The 18,450-nt window shown below is 36.1% G+C and overlaps 1 protein-coding gene across 3 annotated transcripts in view; it reads right to left on the bottom strand.

Moving 5' to 3' along the window:
- LOC123531632 (kinesin heavy chain-like) overlaps nt 1-17,586 on the bottom strand; it is a 68,224-nt gene extending 50,638 nt beyond the window's left edge. Inside the window, exons 1-5 of one of the 3 annotated variants that reach the window (XM_045312766.2) lie at nt 17,136-17,586; nt 15,383-15,409; nt 7,683-7,703; nt 6,357-6,444; nt 2,127-2,305 (exon numbers count right to left, since the gene is read on the bottom strand). In XM_045312766.2, the coding sequence (XP_045168701.2) occupies nt 2,127-2,305; nt 6,357-6,444; nt 7,683-7,703; nt 15,383-15,409; nt 17,136-17,270 (450 nt within the window). In that variant the 5' untranslated portion in view covers nt 17,271-17,586. The remainder of the gene's footprint in view (nt 1-2,126; nt 2,306-6,356; nt 6,445-7,682; nt 7,704-15,382; nt 15,410-17,135) is intronic. The other 2 variants (XM_053517513.1, XM_045312768.2) reach the window with 2 other exon arrangements.
- Between the last annotated feature and the right edge of the window lie 864 nt (nt 17,587-18,450).

The following is an 18,450-nucleotide window of genomic DNA, read 5'->3' as shown; positions in this document are numbered from 1 at the left end:
AAATTCCAAAAAAAATTCTCTAAGTCCTCAAAAAAAAATCCTTACCAGGTACAGATATGTAAAAATACACCTAAAAATTGGAGGTACCATCCATGTTGTACCACAGAAAAGTGGTCTAGGGTTTTCCCTAAGGCCAATAATAAAAAAGTTACAAAATAAGCTATTTATAGTAACATAAAAGGGAAGTAATTCAAATTTTTTTTATTGTAAGTGAACAAAAAAAGGGATCTGCCAAACAAAAACGAGAACCGTAATGCAGAGCAATATAAACACGAAACAAAGTCATATGACCTTTGACCGCTAAAAGTGACCTTGACCTTGATGTGCTCTGCATGTCGTCTCGATGTGGTGAACATTTGTGCCAAGTTTCTTTAAAATCCTTCAAGCCGTTCAAGAGTTACAGAGCGGACACGAAACAAAGTCATATGACCTTTGACACCTAAGTGTGACCTTGCCCTTCAAGCCAGCCATCCGAAACATGTGCTCTGCACGTCGTCTGGATGTGGTGAACATTTGAGCCAAGTTTGTTCGAAATCCTTCAAGGGGTTCAAGAGTTACAGAGAGGACACGAAATTGCTAACGGACGGATGGACAGACGGACACCGGGGGTGTAACATAATATGTCCCTTCGGGCGTATAAAAAAAAATGTTCTCAAAAGGTAACCTTGACCTTTGAGCTAGGGGTCTGGGTCTTGCGCATGACACATCAACTCATTATAGGGAACATTTGTGCCAAGTAATTTTAAAATCCCTTGATGAATGGCAGAGTTATTGAGCGGACAAGAAACAGACAATGTTAACCTTTGACTTCTTAGTGTGACCTTGACCTTGGAGCTAGGGGTCTGGGTCTTGCGCATGACAGGTCATCTCAATATAGGGAACATTTATGCCAAGTTATTTCAAAATCCCTTCATGGAAGGCCGAGTTATGGACCGGACACGAAACAGACACAGTTAACCTTTGACCTCTAAGTGTGACCTTGACCTTGGACCTAGGAGTCTGCGTCTTGCACAAGACATGTCGTCTCATTATGGTGGACATTTATGCCAAGTTATTTCAAATTCCCTTTATTGATGGCAGAGTTACAGCCCGGACAAGAATTTACACGGATGCATGCACGGATGCACACATGGACGGGCAGTGCTATTTTAATATGCCCACCTTCGGGGGCATAAAAACAAGTTTCCATTTAGGACAAAACGCCGCATCACTTTTCAAGATTTCCACAGACAACATTTGATAAAATGCACACACCATATATGACAAGCTGACCTAACAGGGATCGAACTTAACTTTTTTTCCAACTAGCAAATTTTTGCTAGTGCCATTTTTTCCACTAGCAAAATGATGGGTTCCACTAGCAATTATTTAAAAGCTGTTTACGTGCTAAATTCAAGTTGTTTTGTTGTTGTTTGGTTTCATATAAAAGTTCACAGTCCGGACAGGCTCGGACTTTCTGGTTTTGAAAGTACGATACAAACCAAAGTACTCAATGATTCTTTGGACTTTTGGCTTGACGTTGATCTTTTAAGTTTTTCTCAGGTCACAGTTGGTAGTGTTGCTAGCATTTTCGCGCTCCGCGAGCTTTTTTGCACCAAGAAACATGTTATTTCCTCTCCATTTTCACAGAACTTTGCAAATTACAGACGTCCAAAATGAAAACAAATATTGCCTAGACGCTTACTTACATATCCGATAATTACTTTTGTATAAAGCGACAAGCGTCTAGAAGCAGTCATGTGATTATCGGTAAATTAACTGCCCGAAAGGAGTTTTTAAAGAGAAAAGGACAGTTTGAGCGAATTCCCCGATTTTCGAACGTGATCGCCATGATTTTCTACTCGCATTTTTTTTATTCTTACTCGAATTTTGCGAGTTAGCGACTGTTAAATTCGATCCCTGACCTAAGTAAACAAGTGCTCCCAACTAAATTTTATAACCGTAGGAATGCTTCATCTTTATATAGTAATACTTTATTACAAATTGTAGATTGTTTAAATGAAAGACATGCACAGGAACTTAAAATCTTACTTATAACTTTTACTTTAATGGATATGCCAAGTCAGTTACCAATAGGCAATTTTTACAATCATAAATTACTAATACTTAAAAAGTTTCGCTCTTACTTTTATATGGAATTCTAAGTTTTCATCCATGCCATAGATGTAGTTGAAAATATCCTGTACAATTCGAGGTATGATACCCTGCATTTCTGCACTCCCAAGCACACCTTCCATTGTATGCGTCTTTCCCGATGATGTTTGACCGTACGCAAAAATAGTTCCATTATAGCCACTGAGTACATCTGAAAGATAATGTACAAAATACTGACAGACCATACCAGTATTGTTGGGTTTATCTTGCACTCAACCTATCAAAACTATTTGTCATAACTCATATGAAAAACATAAAACTTTTCACAATTTGACTCCTCCCAAGATAATACAAATTTCAAAGTAAAATATTTTGCAGTTGAAATGCTTTAATTCAAATGGCTGAGGGAACTTATATGCTAATGTGACCTCAATTTGATTACATGTACAGGCAACAGAATCCCTTGCAATGATTCTAGAGGTGTCCTAATTAACAATATGTTCAACACCTAAACAGTGATATATAAATTGTTTTCCGGGGAAATTTGTCAGCAGTAAAGTACTTAAATGTTCTAAAATATTATATTTCATAGCAACCCCTTTAAAAACAAGAGGGTCATGATGACCCTGAATTGCTCACCTGAGTATATTGAACCACATGTTTCAAATGGCAAACTGATGCTAAAAATATTAGAAAGTAGATCAGTAGGTCACATTTAAGGTCACTGAAAGATAGTTTAAAGATTGGTGTGCAAAACTGTACACATCATCCAAATTTCAAGGCTGGATCTTAAACTAGTGGTCACAAGCAAAAGTTTACGCACAGACACACGGACGACGTAGACCTACTGACCTAGTTTTGACCAGAGTTGACCCAGTTTCGAATATGACCTAGATATCATCAAGAGGAATATTCAGACCAACTTTCATACAGATCCCATGAAAAATATCGCCTCTAGAGAGGTCACAAGGTTTTTCTATTATTTGCCCTACTGACCTCGTTTTTGATGGCACGTGACCCAGTTTCGAACTTGAACTAGATATCATCAAAGTGAACATTCTGACCAATTTTCATAAAGATCCATTGAAAAGTATGGACTTTAGAGAGGTCATAAGATTTTTCTAATTTTAGACCTACTGACCTGGTTTTTGACCGCATGTGACCCAGTTTCGAACTTGACCTAGATACCATCAAGGTGAACATTCTGACCAATTTTCATGAAGATCCATTAAAAAATATGGCCTCTAGGGAGGTCACAAGGATTTTCTATTTTTAGACCTACTGACCTAGTTTTGGACTGCACATGACTCAGTTTCGAACTTGACCTAGATATCATCAACATGAACATTCTGACCAATTTTAATAAAGATCCCATGAAAAATGTGACCTCTAGAGTGGTCATAAAGATCCCATGAAAAATGTGACCTCTAGAGTGGTCACAAGCAAAAGTTTACGCACGGACGCTGCACGATCAAAATAGCTCACCTTGTCACTCTGTGACTGGTGAGCTAAAAAACAAAAGAATGATACAATATTCTACCTAAACAAGAGGGCCATGAAGGCCCTGTATCGCTCACCTGACCTATTGACCTAAAGATCATCAAGATTAACATTCTGACCAAGTTTCATTAAGATATGTTCATAAATGTAGCCTCTAGATTGGTAACAAGCTTTACTTTGATCTGACCTGGTGACCTACCGTATTTTGGTGTGTATAGGTCGCACTTTTTCTACTCATTCTGCTGCCTGAAAAAGTTCCTGCGACCTATACGACAGAACATTGCCAGCAGTTTTTTTTTCGGGCCAATTTTCTGACCGTAGCTCTCGCAAAATTACATGCATCTGTTACAAACGAACAAAATGGATAAAAAATATCAATATCGGCGGCTTTACAACCAATAGCGGTTACTTTCAATAAAATATATCGTAAATAACCCATACTGACTATTAAAATTACGAATGACTTTAATTCAAAGATGTTTTTGCAGTCTGAATTACGTTTGTTTCTACTTTCGTTTTACTGGACGCCATTGACATGTACTCCGGGTTGGATAAAATCTGGACAGATCCGTCCTCCATTCCAAACATTGTTTATACTAATTCTTAGCGTATTAAAAAAACTTGAAAGATAATTTTTTACTTTTGATTTTTAAATAAAAGAAAAAAATCCAAAAAGAGATATTTTGTTAATCTTTTTACTCAGAATCAAGAGAACGCGGTTAATTACATGACACGGAAAGGTGTTATAATTGCTGTGCAAACAATTCGCACTTAAACTTGCATGATAACAGAATGTAAACGCAAACAGTCTGCTGCCAATTAGTGTCAAAAAGCCGCTTTTCTTTGATATAATCTGTTACCGATACTACTGTTGGTACGAAACGGTTGGGAACGAAAATAACACTGTCCGATTTCCACCAATCAGGTTCTGATAATAATTCAGTCCGCGGCATCAATATGGCCGCCGCCATAACTTTTTTGCCGGTAAATATTAAATATTGCTGGGGAAAAAATCCGAAATTTAACTGCGACTAATACGCTAGAAGTTAAATTTTCCGACCATTTCCAGAGCAAATATTAGATGCGGACTATACATTACCGCGACCTATACACACCAAAATACGGTAGTTTTTGACCCCACCTGACCCAGATTGGAACTTAACCTTAAGATAATTAATAATTAACATTCTGACCAAGTTTCATAAAGATATGGTCATAAATGTGGTCTCTTAGAGTGTTCACTAGCTTTTCCTTTTATTTGACCTGGTGACCTAGGTTTTGACCCCACATGACCCAGATTCCAATTTGGTCTAAAGATCATCAAGATTTACATTCTGACCAAGTTTCATGAAGATATAGTAATATATTTGACCTCTAGATTGTTAACAAGCTTTACCTTTGATTAGACCTGGTGACCTAGTTTTTCACCCCACATGACCCAGATTCGAACCTGACCTAAAGATCATCAAGGTTAACATTCTGAGCAAGTTTCATGAAGATACAGTCATAAATGTGGCCTCTAGAGTGTTAACAAGCTTTTTCTTTGATTTGACCTGGTGACCTAGTTTTTGACCCCAACCGACCAAGATTTAAACTTGACCTAAAGATCATCAAGATTAACATTCTGACCAAGATTCATTAAGATACATCATAAATGTGGCTTATAGAGTGTTAACTAGCTTTTCCTTTGATTTGACCTGGTGACCTAGTTTTTGACCCCACCTGAGCCAGATTTGAACTTGACCTAAAGATCATCAAGGTTAACATTCTGACCAAGTTTCATTAAGATATGGTCATAAATGTGGCTTATAGTGTTAACTAGCTTTTCCTTTAATTTGACCTGGTGACCTAGTTTTTGACCCCACCTGACCCAGATTTGAACTTTACCTAAAGATCATCAAGGTTAACATTCTGACCAAGTTTCATTAAGATACGGTCATAAATATGGCTTATAGAGTGTTAACTAGCTTTTCCTTTAATTTGACCTGGTGACCTAATTTTTGACCCATCTGACCCAGATTTGAATTTGACCTTAAGATCATCAAGGTTAACATTCTGACCAAGTTTCATTAAGATACGGTCATAAATGTGGCCTCTAGAGTGTTAACAAGCTTTAACTTTGATTTGACCTGGTGACCTAGTTTTTGACTCCACTTGACCTAGATTTGAACTTGACCTAAAGATCATCAAGCTTAACATTCTGACCAAGTTTCATAGAGATGTTATCATAAATGTGGCCTCTAAAGTGTTCACCAGCTTTATATTTGATTTGACCTGGTGACCTAGTTTATGATCCCACTTGACCCAGATTTGAACTTGACCTAAAGATCATCAAGATTAACATTCTGGCCAAGATTCATGAAGATACAGTCATAAATGTGGCCTCTAGAGTGTTAACAAGCTTTTCCTTTGATTTGACCAGATGACCCAATATCGAACTCATCCAAGATTTTATTGAGGGTAACATTCTGACCAAGTTTCATTAAGATTGGGCCAAAATTGTGACCTCTAGATTGTTAACAAGCTTTTCCTTTGATTTGACCAGATGACCCAATATCAAACTCGTCCAAGATTTTATTGAGGGTAACATTCTGACCAAGTTTCATTAAGATTGGGCCAAAATTGTGACCTCTAGAGAGTTAACAGTAAAATTGTTGACGACGGATGGACGACGGACACAGGGCGATCACAAAAGCTCACCTTGAGCACTTTGTGCTCAGGTGAGCTAAAAATACTACAGTTTTATAGCCAAATTTTTTTACCAGCAACAATTGGCTTTGCAGCCACTGTGTAGACATACTCTTGGGTGACATTTGGCTTCAACACTCGATCAAACGCAAACACTTTTTGCTGAAATGAAAATTTCAATAACTTCATTCAATATACAAACTAAACTTCATTTTCCAACAATAAAAATACTTGTAGGTGAACCGTTCTGAGGGTTCACAATGTTATAAACAGTATTACAGTTAGATATGACTGTCAGGTACACAATCAATGAGTGTTCTTGCATTCATTACCTATTCTCCACAAGTAACTGACAGTTTACTAACATGAATCTGTGATGGTGGATGAACAACCTTAGATATAATGCCTCCAGATAATCGGAGCATATGCCATACAAGAGATTCAAATCTATGACCACGTCACTTGCATCCCTGAGCTTTACATGTGTACCTATATAAAACTAACTGGGCTAGATCAGGAACAAAATGAAACCCTCAGAATGTAGACCTGCTGCTTAAACATAAAATGACTGTTGCAAACAAAGATTTGTCGATGATAATGCACATTCAATTAAAAAGAAAAGGAGAAAAGAAGCTAATAAAATATAGTTTTCTGATGGTATTTTGAAAATGAATGAAATTTATGAATTGATTAGTACTTAAATCAGTGATAAGGATGATACATAATTTCTCAGCATCAAAACATATCAAAATCATAAAAACTGAGTTTTTACTGAAATATAATCAAACAAAACGATAATACTGAAAAAATATATATCCAACAAAACAAGACAACTGTAATTTAGAAAAGAATAAAATGAACATGCAAGTGAAAAGATTTCTTTTTTCAGTAAAATCTTAACTTTTTAACAACTGCAGACTGGACACCATTTGCATTTTCTTTTTTTTTCTTCTTTGCAACTTGAAAGCTTTTGGGTAATTATCTTTTCTGCATTTTTCAATATTTCGTTTGTTTGTTTTGGGTCTGACACCATTTTTCAACAGTATTTCAGTTATGTAACGACGGGCAGTTAACCGTACTGGTGTTCCTGGATTCTGTACCAGTACAAACCTGTTCTCCGCAAGTAACTGCCAACTTCCCCACATGTATGAATCAGAGGTGGAGGACAAATGATTTCAGACCCAATGTCTTTTATCAAACTGTCACAGAGAACATGCCCATGGATCGAACTCACAACACCGCGTTCCGTAAATCTGCCCTCTCTCTGTTGAGCTAAGCAGGTGGACCTTTTCAATACTAACATGATCATGTTACAAAATTTATGATCAGTGCAAATATTGTCCATTCTACTGTATTAAGTTAACAAACAAACTAAACTGTCATCAACCCCAGAAACTTACAGTCTTTATTGAAGAGCGCAGCTGCAATTAGTAGTATAATAACTGTTTATATAGAATCATGCTACATGTAGTTACATTACTTGGTTAATTTCATGCAGTTCAATGCTACATGAATCTGTCTTTGTTAGTACAACCAATGCGATTTTCTGCCATTTAAAGTTACTAGTACTTTCATGGTAAGTGAAATCATGACAACCCTTTGAGCCATAACTCTGCAACAGCACCAGTAAGATGGTTCCCACTTATGCTAATAATTACCTCCCTTGACAAAATAGGAAGAAAAGTTTCTGTTCATGTAAGGAAATCTGCAAATTATATTATCATTCTAACATATTTGTGAAAATTACATGGTTAGCAACAATACAAGCTAATGGAGAGTTTTATAAATAAAACAAGAGATTCACACAGCCATCTGGCTCTACTCAACTGACTTTCATCCACTCAAAACTTCTGCCTGGGGAAGGGGGACATAATATGTCAAAGGCTTCTCCTTTTCAAGGCTTATTGCACCCGACTTGTACTTTGAAACACTGATACCCACTGAAACTGTCTCTAAAAGCCTAAATTGCATTCTTCGGTTGAACAAAAAATGAAACAGAAAAAATGTTAAAATGTTTATACCTTTAACTGCAAAAAATGGTGAGAATAAAGTGGGGCAAAGGAAAGAGTAACTGGCCTATGTGATTGTCGAAATAATCAAATTTCAGCATGTAGCTCACCCTAGAGCTAGATTACTGTTTTTACACTGCAGAATTAACACAATGAAATAATAAATACAGCTTTTTCCTGCCATGTCATTCTGCTTAGAAACGATAAAGTATAGCCTTAAAACAGTTTTTATCAATTCCTAAATGAAATGAAAAATGTTGTCTGTTCACATGAATTTAGTCCTACAGACTTTGGCAAAACTACCCCTTTCATTCATTCATAATTCACACACAGCCTTATCACTGTTGTTTTTAAATCACTGGTTGGGTACTGGCCACTGAATTTGTACCAAGGAATCCCAAAATAGGCCCCATCCCACAAGGACCCCTGTACCCTTTACTTGTCCAAGCCCTAACAGAAGCATAATTACCCAAACATGAGCCTAACATTCTAACACTATGCAAGAATGAACTAATTTTAGCTAGCTGTTACCTCATATATCGCAAATAGCTAAAAGCAGACTATTTATGCCTTATGTAAGACGTAAATGTTTTTCATTGATTGGGGTTCAATACTACAGCAGAGGAGAAGTGCTAGCCAATATTCTCACAGCAGACAGTCTGACTAATGCTCAGTGATCAATACAGCCTATAAACATTGCTGCATGCAGATATTATACTGCTTTCATCTAACTTAATGTCCGCTCCCTAATTATCATCAGAAAACAGACAAACTGATGATGTAGCTTACAGTTAATCCTGTCTATATTTTGTAACGCCAGTGTATACCTATCCCCATATGAGTTATGACACACAACAGAACCAAAAGTCTAACTCATGTCTTTCATTCCTCAGTCATACCGGTAATCTTACGAACGGCACTTTAAATTTGAAACTGCTGTCCAAAATGGGTTTTTGCATCAGCATGTACCAATAGCAGTAACTCCTACACATACAAGTAACAAGAGCTGTCCGTAACTTAAGACAGCGCGCTCCACTATTCAGCGATTTGACAGTAAAATGAATACATGTCTCAATAAGAGACCTCTACTTTAAAAGGAAGATACACCAAGATGATGATGGTAACGATATATTTTGAGTTTCAAGTCATTATCTTACGTTGTATCAAAGTTATGTCCAGAAAACGAAGTTTGTCAAAAAAAAAAGAAAGTATGAAAGGGGCATAATTATTTGGTCAAAAATACATATCAGAGTTATGGGGATTGTTACTACACATGCAGATGATGATGATGATAAAGATATATTTTAAGTTTCAATTCATTATCTTATAATGTACTGAAGTTATATCCAGAAAGCGAAGATTGCCAAAAAACTTTGAAGTATGAAAAGGGCATTATTCTGTCAAAATACAATTAGAGTTATGGGGATTGTAACCACAATGCAGATGATGATTATAAAGAAATAGTTTTAATTTCAAGTCATTATCTTTTAAAGTACCAAAGATATATCTATAAACGAAGCAGTGCTCCAGCTAGCTATTTACAGCAGGGCGCATCGCCCGTTCCGAAATTCGTTCCGCCCTGTTGCCCCGCCAGGCACCCTGCCCGTTTTACAACCATTCATTTCTTTTTTAGCCAAACTTCCCTTTTTTGCCTCAGTGATTATAATACACTGCTTTATTGCCCCCATTTTATCGAGTGATACACGCCGGGGGGCATTGACATAATTAGCAAACAAACAATTACCTGCTGTAATCGTGCCCGAGGCAGATCATGATATTTTAGACTGCTCCACTAGCATTAAAATCACTGAACCTTAGTGTTAAAACAGTGTGCAAACCAGTCTGAAATCATTATCATTTCGCGCCACCTGTCAAAGTGTACTTTCGTTTTCGGTAATACAGTCGTAAAATACCCCTTTATACACAACTGAAACTTAAGTCCAGACAACAGACATTTAAATCTAATTAATAAAAATCGATCACAATCAAATTTAAATAGGAAAATATTTTTGATTTTATCGTTTTACAAGTTTTTGAAATCGAAAGTAGGTTGTCGTCTGCTTTGTGAAATTGCCGACTTTCCATGAAGATTTCTTTGAAATTAGTTTACTAAGATGTAATGACAGGGTACACTTTAATGTCAGATACTGTAAAATGCTGTTAAACTGTCTTTGCATCATAATAATTTTTAAAAAATATTGTTTAAACTGGACATTCGACGACTTTTAGAAAAAAGTGTAACCATATCCAGATATAAAATTTTGGATACCCGGAATATGTCTATTACAAGTGCTAAACCTGCTTTTAGACTGTTGTAAGTTAAAAACTTTGCCTGATTTCATTTATTTAAGTGGAAGTTTAAACTTTATTTTCTGTATATAATATATATATATAAATATCAAGTAGCCTACATGGAGAAGATGTGTACTGAAATTGTAACAAGTAAAATAGGCCTAAACACATAGATATTGTTATTCAGTATTCAATTACAAAGAAATGTTACAAGTTGAAAATGAATGCCAAGTAAAATACAAACAGCAGAATTTTTAGTTAATAAATTGGTGCATTAGAGATGACAGACATAGCCTATTAAAAGACCATACCTAAAGTGTGCCAAAAAACATGCCTAAATTATGTCAAATTCCATGCCTAAAGTATGTTAAAATGCACTGTATGCATGGACCAGTTATATTTTTTTCCCGGGGGAGCACGGTCCCGGACCGACCACCACCCCAGAAGTGCCCTTTTCAGTGCCAGCACCCTGCCCTTTTTCAATCCTAGCTGGAGCACTGCGAAGCTTTCGAAAAAATTTGACATGAAAGTAATTCCAAGTATAACAACTTGGTGACCTTGACCTTGGGTATAAATTAATGGGCCCAGCCCCTGCATATACTTTGTTTGTATGCTCGACAATGTTTATGTGAAGTTAAGTAAGATATAAGCAAAAGTAACAAAGAAAAACAAAGGTTGCCGGAAAACTTTAACCAAGAAAGCTGACGCCCACACCGACACCGGGGCAAGTAGAATAGCACCCCTATTCTCGGAATAGTGGAGCAAAAAACTGGTACTGACCAGCGCCAGCAGAATCTAAGAAAATTTTACAATCAGTTCTCTGTGAAAATCTCTAAAATAGACTTGCATTGAAATTTTGTCACAAATTCTTTATAATCAGTCTAATGGCATGTTTAAATTCTCATCTGCTGAGTCAACAGAATTTTGTTGATAATTGAAAATGGTAATATACACTAAGGAAGGACCTCAGGAGTTCTTCTGACGGAGACATTGTTTTGCTTTCTTGAACAGGTAATCTCAGAATAGGCTGGTATTGGAAAACTTAATTACCAGTGCCCCTCCCTCCTGCCTGGGGGATAGGTCTATACTGAAAGTAAAGTCAGAAAGGCTGGGCAGATTCACCCATGTATAACTGACATACTATAAAAACAACAATCAACATATACAAAGGCAAATTGTTTATGTAATATAATGGCTAACACAAAACAGGCAAATGGTTCAGAGAGACCCAGGTGTCCTTCACAACAATAATTCAGGCAAGGGCAGGCACACTGAAAGATCCACCACCTTTTGACAAGCCAGCTAGATGACTCCCTCACATGGCAACCCTAGCAGGTCTTGAACCAATAAATCTGTGTGAGGGGCAAGTTATTTGATGTCAGTGACCTTAACCTCTTGGGCAATTCCTGGTTACATGTACAAGCTGATTATCTGGCAGTCAAAAAAACCAATACAAGACCAACCAGATGTCAGGAATTTGTAAACAATAATATCTCCTAGTGACATTATATATGCATTCTTTGCAACTGCCTTGCTGTAACAGTCTGTAACAGATAAATCAATTATTGCCACTCTGTCCCAAAGCCTGAAGTATTGCGCAATTACATATCAAATGCTACGTTAATATCAAAGTGTACAGACTGAGCAATCAATATCTATGACCAGAATCATCAAATTGCTCCTTAAGATGAAATATAACCAATGTATATAGATATCAGATTCAGGACTGGATGTAGACCAAGGAGCTGTGTGTTCAAAATGCAAAATCATGCGTGTGAGTGTTTGGATCATGCGGGCTGAAGGGCCATAAAATGTTATTTTTCTAGGTTTTAAGTTTGAAGGTGAAGGCTGTATGAGGTTCAAGGTCATCTTAGACTATATCATAAAGTCAGTTTGTAGGGCTTGTCACAAGGATTCTTGAGAGTGAGTACGAACAAAATTGGGTCATTAATGTGGGCTGAAGGCAAAACGGTAAATTCTGGTTTGTACGGATGGACAGTTCAATGATCGCTACATGCCCATAGGCATAAAAAAGAGAAATGACAATACAGAGAAACAAGGCATCTTATTTCTAATACAACACCTGAAGACCTATAAAATGATACGCAAAATGAATCTGATTCTTGCAACACATAAAATCCTGTAACAGAACTGGACCAACAGCTGAATCAAGCTGCTGCATGGAAATGGAAAATATCGTAAAATACTTATAACATTTGATTTGTGGCTAAAGACACAAATTTTTAACTCTGTACAGATATAATTATGGCTGAAACATGTGGTACTTTTACCTAGTTTTCAAGCTAGGTCTTACACTACTGTCTGACTAAAATGTGCATACCCAAACCAAAGGTCAAATATCTTTCTCTAAGAAAAGTTTATCTAGCTAGATAAGTAAGCCAACACATGCAAATATTTTTCAACATTTCAAACATGCAACAAGTGAAACTAATAATATGTAATTAATATGTTGACACAATCCTGAAAAGTTTTAGCAGTTCAGCCATGATACATCCCATTTGAGTCAATATATATAACTCTAATGTGTTACTTTTCATTACTAATCATATTAAATTTTTTGATAATTTCCCCCAAATGAAATCAAGAGGACACTGTAACAGAATGCATGCTTCTGACAGGACTTTTCCATTTTTTAAAGAATACTGAAATCCAGAAAGTACTTTTCTATCATCTACATAACAGATTCATGAAGTAAATGGCTAACATATAAATGGCTGCATATTCTCAAAAGCCTGGATACGGTAAACCGTTGTTCCAATCTGTTCTGGGTTTAGTACAGTTTTTTAAACAGTACATGATTGTGTATTTTATTTATCATGTCATGACCAGCAGTTAACTTAACAAGTGTTCCAGGATTTGTACCGATTTAACCCATTTCTCTGCAAGTAACTTACAACTTCTCTACATGAACCAGAGGTGGGGAAAGAATGATTTCATATACAATGTTTTCTATCAAACTGTCATAGTGAACATACGCTTTGCCTAAGAACTGAACTAACAACCCCATGATCAGTAGATCTGCACTGTCTCTATTGAGGTAAGCAGTTCAAATTTCAGCCTACAGTTGGTGACATTCTCAAGGAATCAAAATTAAAACTGTGCCCCAAGGAAGACAGACAGGCTTATTTCAAAATAAATACTTGAATTGCTTTTTTTCAAAATGATTTTTTTAATTCTTTCAATTTGAAGGAGATAAATGTCAATGATGTAAACACAACCTTGTAATCATTTTATATTGTTATAATTCATTCCGTGGCAGTACCAATTCAAATGTGTGACACACCAACTGCCCTGTTTAAAAGAAAAATTTGGCTAGCTGAAGCCCTGTTTGAAGTTGTGCAGCCAAAGTTTTACTCTGGACTAAACTGTTCATCCTCTGAAGGGTTTTACTGATCGTCAAATGATGTGGAAAAAAATCCTTCTTTATTTCAGTTATCATAAGCTATATGCTGTAATAAATGATTAAAAAAAGATAATTATACTAAAAGCACTAAAATATGGGGATCTATCACAGCTGAAAAGTGCTTCTAAAAATAAATAAATAATAAACCCAATATAAAAGCTATAATAAATGTACATAACAGAAATGAGTACAATGTATTATTTAATGCTTAAGAAATAATTTATAGCAAAAGAGTGCTTTAACTCTATTTATGCACAATGGGTGGTTATACGTTGGGCGTAATAATTTCACGAGGGCGCAGCCCGAGTGAAATTATTTGAACGACGTATTAACCACCCGAGTGTATAAATAGTGTTAAAGCAAGCTTGTGCTATAAATTATTTCGATTCTAATATGCCCTTAATCTCAAACACTAGAAAAAATATAAACGCGCTCTTTCTTGGTCGCAACAAAACTTTGACATCATCGCACGTAAACGTGACGTCATTCTAGCGTAAGACTAAGAGTGTTTTAACAGAGACAAGCATATTAGAATAAACTATAAAGACTACCACCACAATTCATACAATGCAAAGCCGCTAGATGCTTTCTATAACAACTTGTTCTTACCAGATCACTGAATTATATCTAACATTAATTCTATTTTTTGGTGTTTGGTTGAGAGTAGCAATGACACAATTAAGGTCATATAGTGCCTTTAAAATTAAAAATCAAACATTCATTTTTTAACACTGACCACAATAAATAAACTCATTATCATGTCTGCCCTGCCTATGATTTTTCATGTGTCCCAACTATTTTCCTAAAACAAAAAGTATTTTAGAACCTGTTTTACAGATAAAATTTCATATTTCAATAATTATTTTTGTTGTTTTATTATCAATTTTATTATCTAAAAAAACTCTGTGGTATACTTTAAAAAAAAACTTTTAACAGCTCATTTTTTGTACTTTTCATACCAGTGCATTTTGGCCAATCTGCTATACAGTACAACCTCTCCAGAACGGCCCTCTCTTAAGCAAAAACCTCTATAACAACATCATCAAAATTTCCCTAAGCTGAAATATACTATAAAATTGACCTCTCAAGAGCAACACTACATAACGGTCAGTATTTGTATCTTCCAAAGGGTGTTGCTCTACAGAGGTTGCACTGTATATCAAAATGCCTCTCCAAGAATCTTAATATCTTACATGTAAATTGAACATCCTCTATAAATATGCATGTATATAAACCCATTTCTGTTTTAAAGAATACTAGAAGTGCTGATATAAATGTAGAAATAAACCCTATAATTAAAGTTCACTGAAAAGAACAACAAAAAGCAGCAAGCTTGCATTGTTTTCCCCCTATGTGTTATAATATCATAACTCACTGGGCCACGTCCATCTGATCCTAGACCCTGAAAACACGAAACAAAATAAAGCAAGTCTACTTTACTGGATTAAATGCGAGAGAATTAAGCATAATGTTAGTGCGCAATTTAAACATAACCACACACACTTCAGACAATAAATAAAAGATGCAAATATAATATACATCTGTACTCTGAAAGACTGAGCCTGTTTATTAACATGTATATACAGTTGTAACTCAGTATCTCGAATTCTAAGAAATCAAGCGTTTTACTTCGAGATAACAGAAATTCAACTTAAAATTTTAATGCTACTTTGTGTGTATGTTTCAGGATGCCATCATGGGACTTGCACTTTTCTTTGAGATAGCCGATATATTGAGATAAGCGAGTCCGAGAGATCAAGTTTCAACTGTATATGACTGTTTCCAGTCCCGAGTACTTTTACAGTAAAATCGCACTTGAGCATTTCATTACAAGGGAAATGAAGGGAAGACAGGGTGAGCTGCGCCATGAGAAAACTAACATAATGGCTTTGCGACCAGCATGGATCCAGACCAGCCTGCGCATCTGCGCAGTCTGGTCACGATCCATGCTGTTCGCTTTCAAAGCCTATTGCAATTAGAGAAACCATTAGCGAACAGCATGGATTCTGACCAGACTGTGCGGATGCGCAGGCTGGTCTGGATCCATGCTGGTAGCAAAGCCATTATGTTGGTTTTCTCATGGCGTGGCTCACCCTGTAGAATAAACAATTTCCAAATAGAGCTGGACCAATTTCTAACTTGAGAAAATTAAGCCCATGCTATCTGTAAAACTATCTTGTCTGGAGTCTGGGACTGATGGGACCTGCCATTTCAGACTACTAACTGATATGTCAAACTTACAACTGGACCAAGTTTTAAATGGAAAACAAATTACAGTGTGTACAAAAAATACACAGCCACATCTGTTAAGTTTAACAAAATGAAAAATGATTGTAAACAAAGCAAATATGTAAGATGCAACAATATTGAACAGATTATTGTAATTTGAGCAAAAAGTGTCCATACAAAAACTGTAATTGCATTTTATTATAACACAGACACCAATTCCTGGAAAACACCATAAATTATTTTGTGTAATCTTGATGATCATAAAGTTGGCATAGCATTCTTAAGTCCATTTCACTAAACTGTAAGGAAGTGTCTAGCCGTCCAGTAACTGGACGCCTAGCCTGCGTTTTACTGTTCTAGCCGTCCGGTAACCAGATGGCTAGCAAATCCTCGGGATTTTCTAGCCGTCCCGTAATCAATTTCTTAATGAATAAGTAATGATATAATATAATTTTACCTATTATTTACTTATGATAGCAATACTTATCTGCAAACAAAATTCTGTGTGAATATATACAAAGTATATTTTTAATTGTCTCGAATAGATTACTGCATTTTCAGCCGATAAAACAAAAGTTTGCCCAAATCAATAATGGCGAAACGAATAGGAGATGATCATGTCAATGTAATGTATTTGTTCCTGTAAAATTACACTTTTGTATGGATTCATACACATGTATTTCGTCATTAAGAAATCAATTACTGGACGGCTTGAAAATCCCGAGGATTTGCTAGGCGTCTGGTTACGCAAGCTTGGCGTCCTGTAACCGGATGACTAGACACTTCCAAACTGTAAATATAGACCAGCTGAACATTACAAACAGGAATTATGACTTTTCTTGTGAGCTTGCATTACATGTACCAATGCAAAAAGCTTGATCTAACTGTAGAATACTTACACCACATGAAATTGTTTCATCTGATGGAAATTTCAACACAAACTTGCTTCCTGCCTTTTCCTCAGAGCTGTTGAGAGGACGAACTCGGCAAACGACCTTTATCGTTTCATCTGCTGGACCAGCCGGCTCTGCCATTCCTATATTTCGTGATTACGTTATTAAATAGACAAGATTTTCGATAAATAAATAATAAAAATGTTTATCCTAGACTGTTCTTTCGTCAACTTTCCATCTTTGATTTATAAATTTTCCTCTGTACTTTCGCAGTTTCTTTGAAGAAAAAATATGTATTTTCCTTTAAAACAGGTAGGAACCTGTTGATTAAAATGCCTGTGTTTTCGTTCAGTTTTGATGATGCTCTAAAACTTTTTACAGCTGTCAAAATCAGAAAATATCGGAGAACATCATCAAATATTCTGCCTCCTGTCCTCCATTAGCAAAAAAGCACTGTGGGAAATGACGTCATACTTCATTATGAATTTCCGCCGTCCTTGTTCATTTTACGGACATTTATTACAAAATACGGAAAAGTACGGAAATGGTTTGAAACATCAAAAGGAGCTTTTTTAACAAACCCCCCGCCCCCCCCCCCCCCCCCAAAAACACACACACACACACACACGGATGGTAAAACGCACAATCTAATGAAATTGCACGAAATCAACAAAATTGCCAATTTCTGACCTCATATGCCTAATTTGAGAACGTAGAATTTAATACAGTAGTAGGCCTACATTATTAGCGAATGCTGCAAAACTCATAAAAAAATCTAAATGCGCTCAATCGATTATCATTACAGAAAATCAAAAATTACTACAATTGATATGGGAAAATAATAATTACTAGAATCCTGTACTGTATCCAAGTATACACTTAATGTAAATATAATACAATGTAAATTGTAAAACTTATAAAATAAAGTTTTATTTTAATCGAATCAGTCCGTTCACTTAGAACAGCTGTAGAAGAATGCCCAAGAGATGGTATTGCATGTATCTAAAAGAATATTATGTTTGATCTACCATTAAAAACAAAATTTTACCATAATATAACCAGGGCTACATTGGAGAAAGTATTAACAAAAAATCACCGGGAATGGGGTTGCCATCCTGGCAACGAGGTTGCTCGTATACATGGTCCCTTTTCAATTCAAATAGCTTTTACAATGTCATTTTGCAAGAAAATTCTACGTTTGTAGCAGGTGTCGGCTTTAGCACTTTACGGCCAATGCCGTAGCCTAAAAGTGTGCACATAAAAACATCGAAAAACAAACGGTCCATGTGTCGTGTTAGCAGCAGAATACAATAAACAGACA

Source organism: Mercenaria mercenaria, chromosome 11 (assembly GCF_021730395.1).
Source record: "Mercenaria mercenaria strain notata chromosome 11, MADL_Memer_1, whole genome shotgun sequence".
Lineage (NCBI taxonomy): Eukaryota > Metazoa > Mollusca > Bivalvia > Venerida > Veneridae > Mercenaria > Mercenaria mercenaria.
This window is presented reverse-complemented; position numbering and strand designations above follow the sequence as displayed.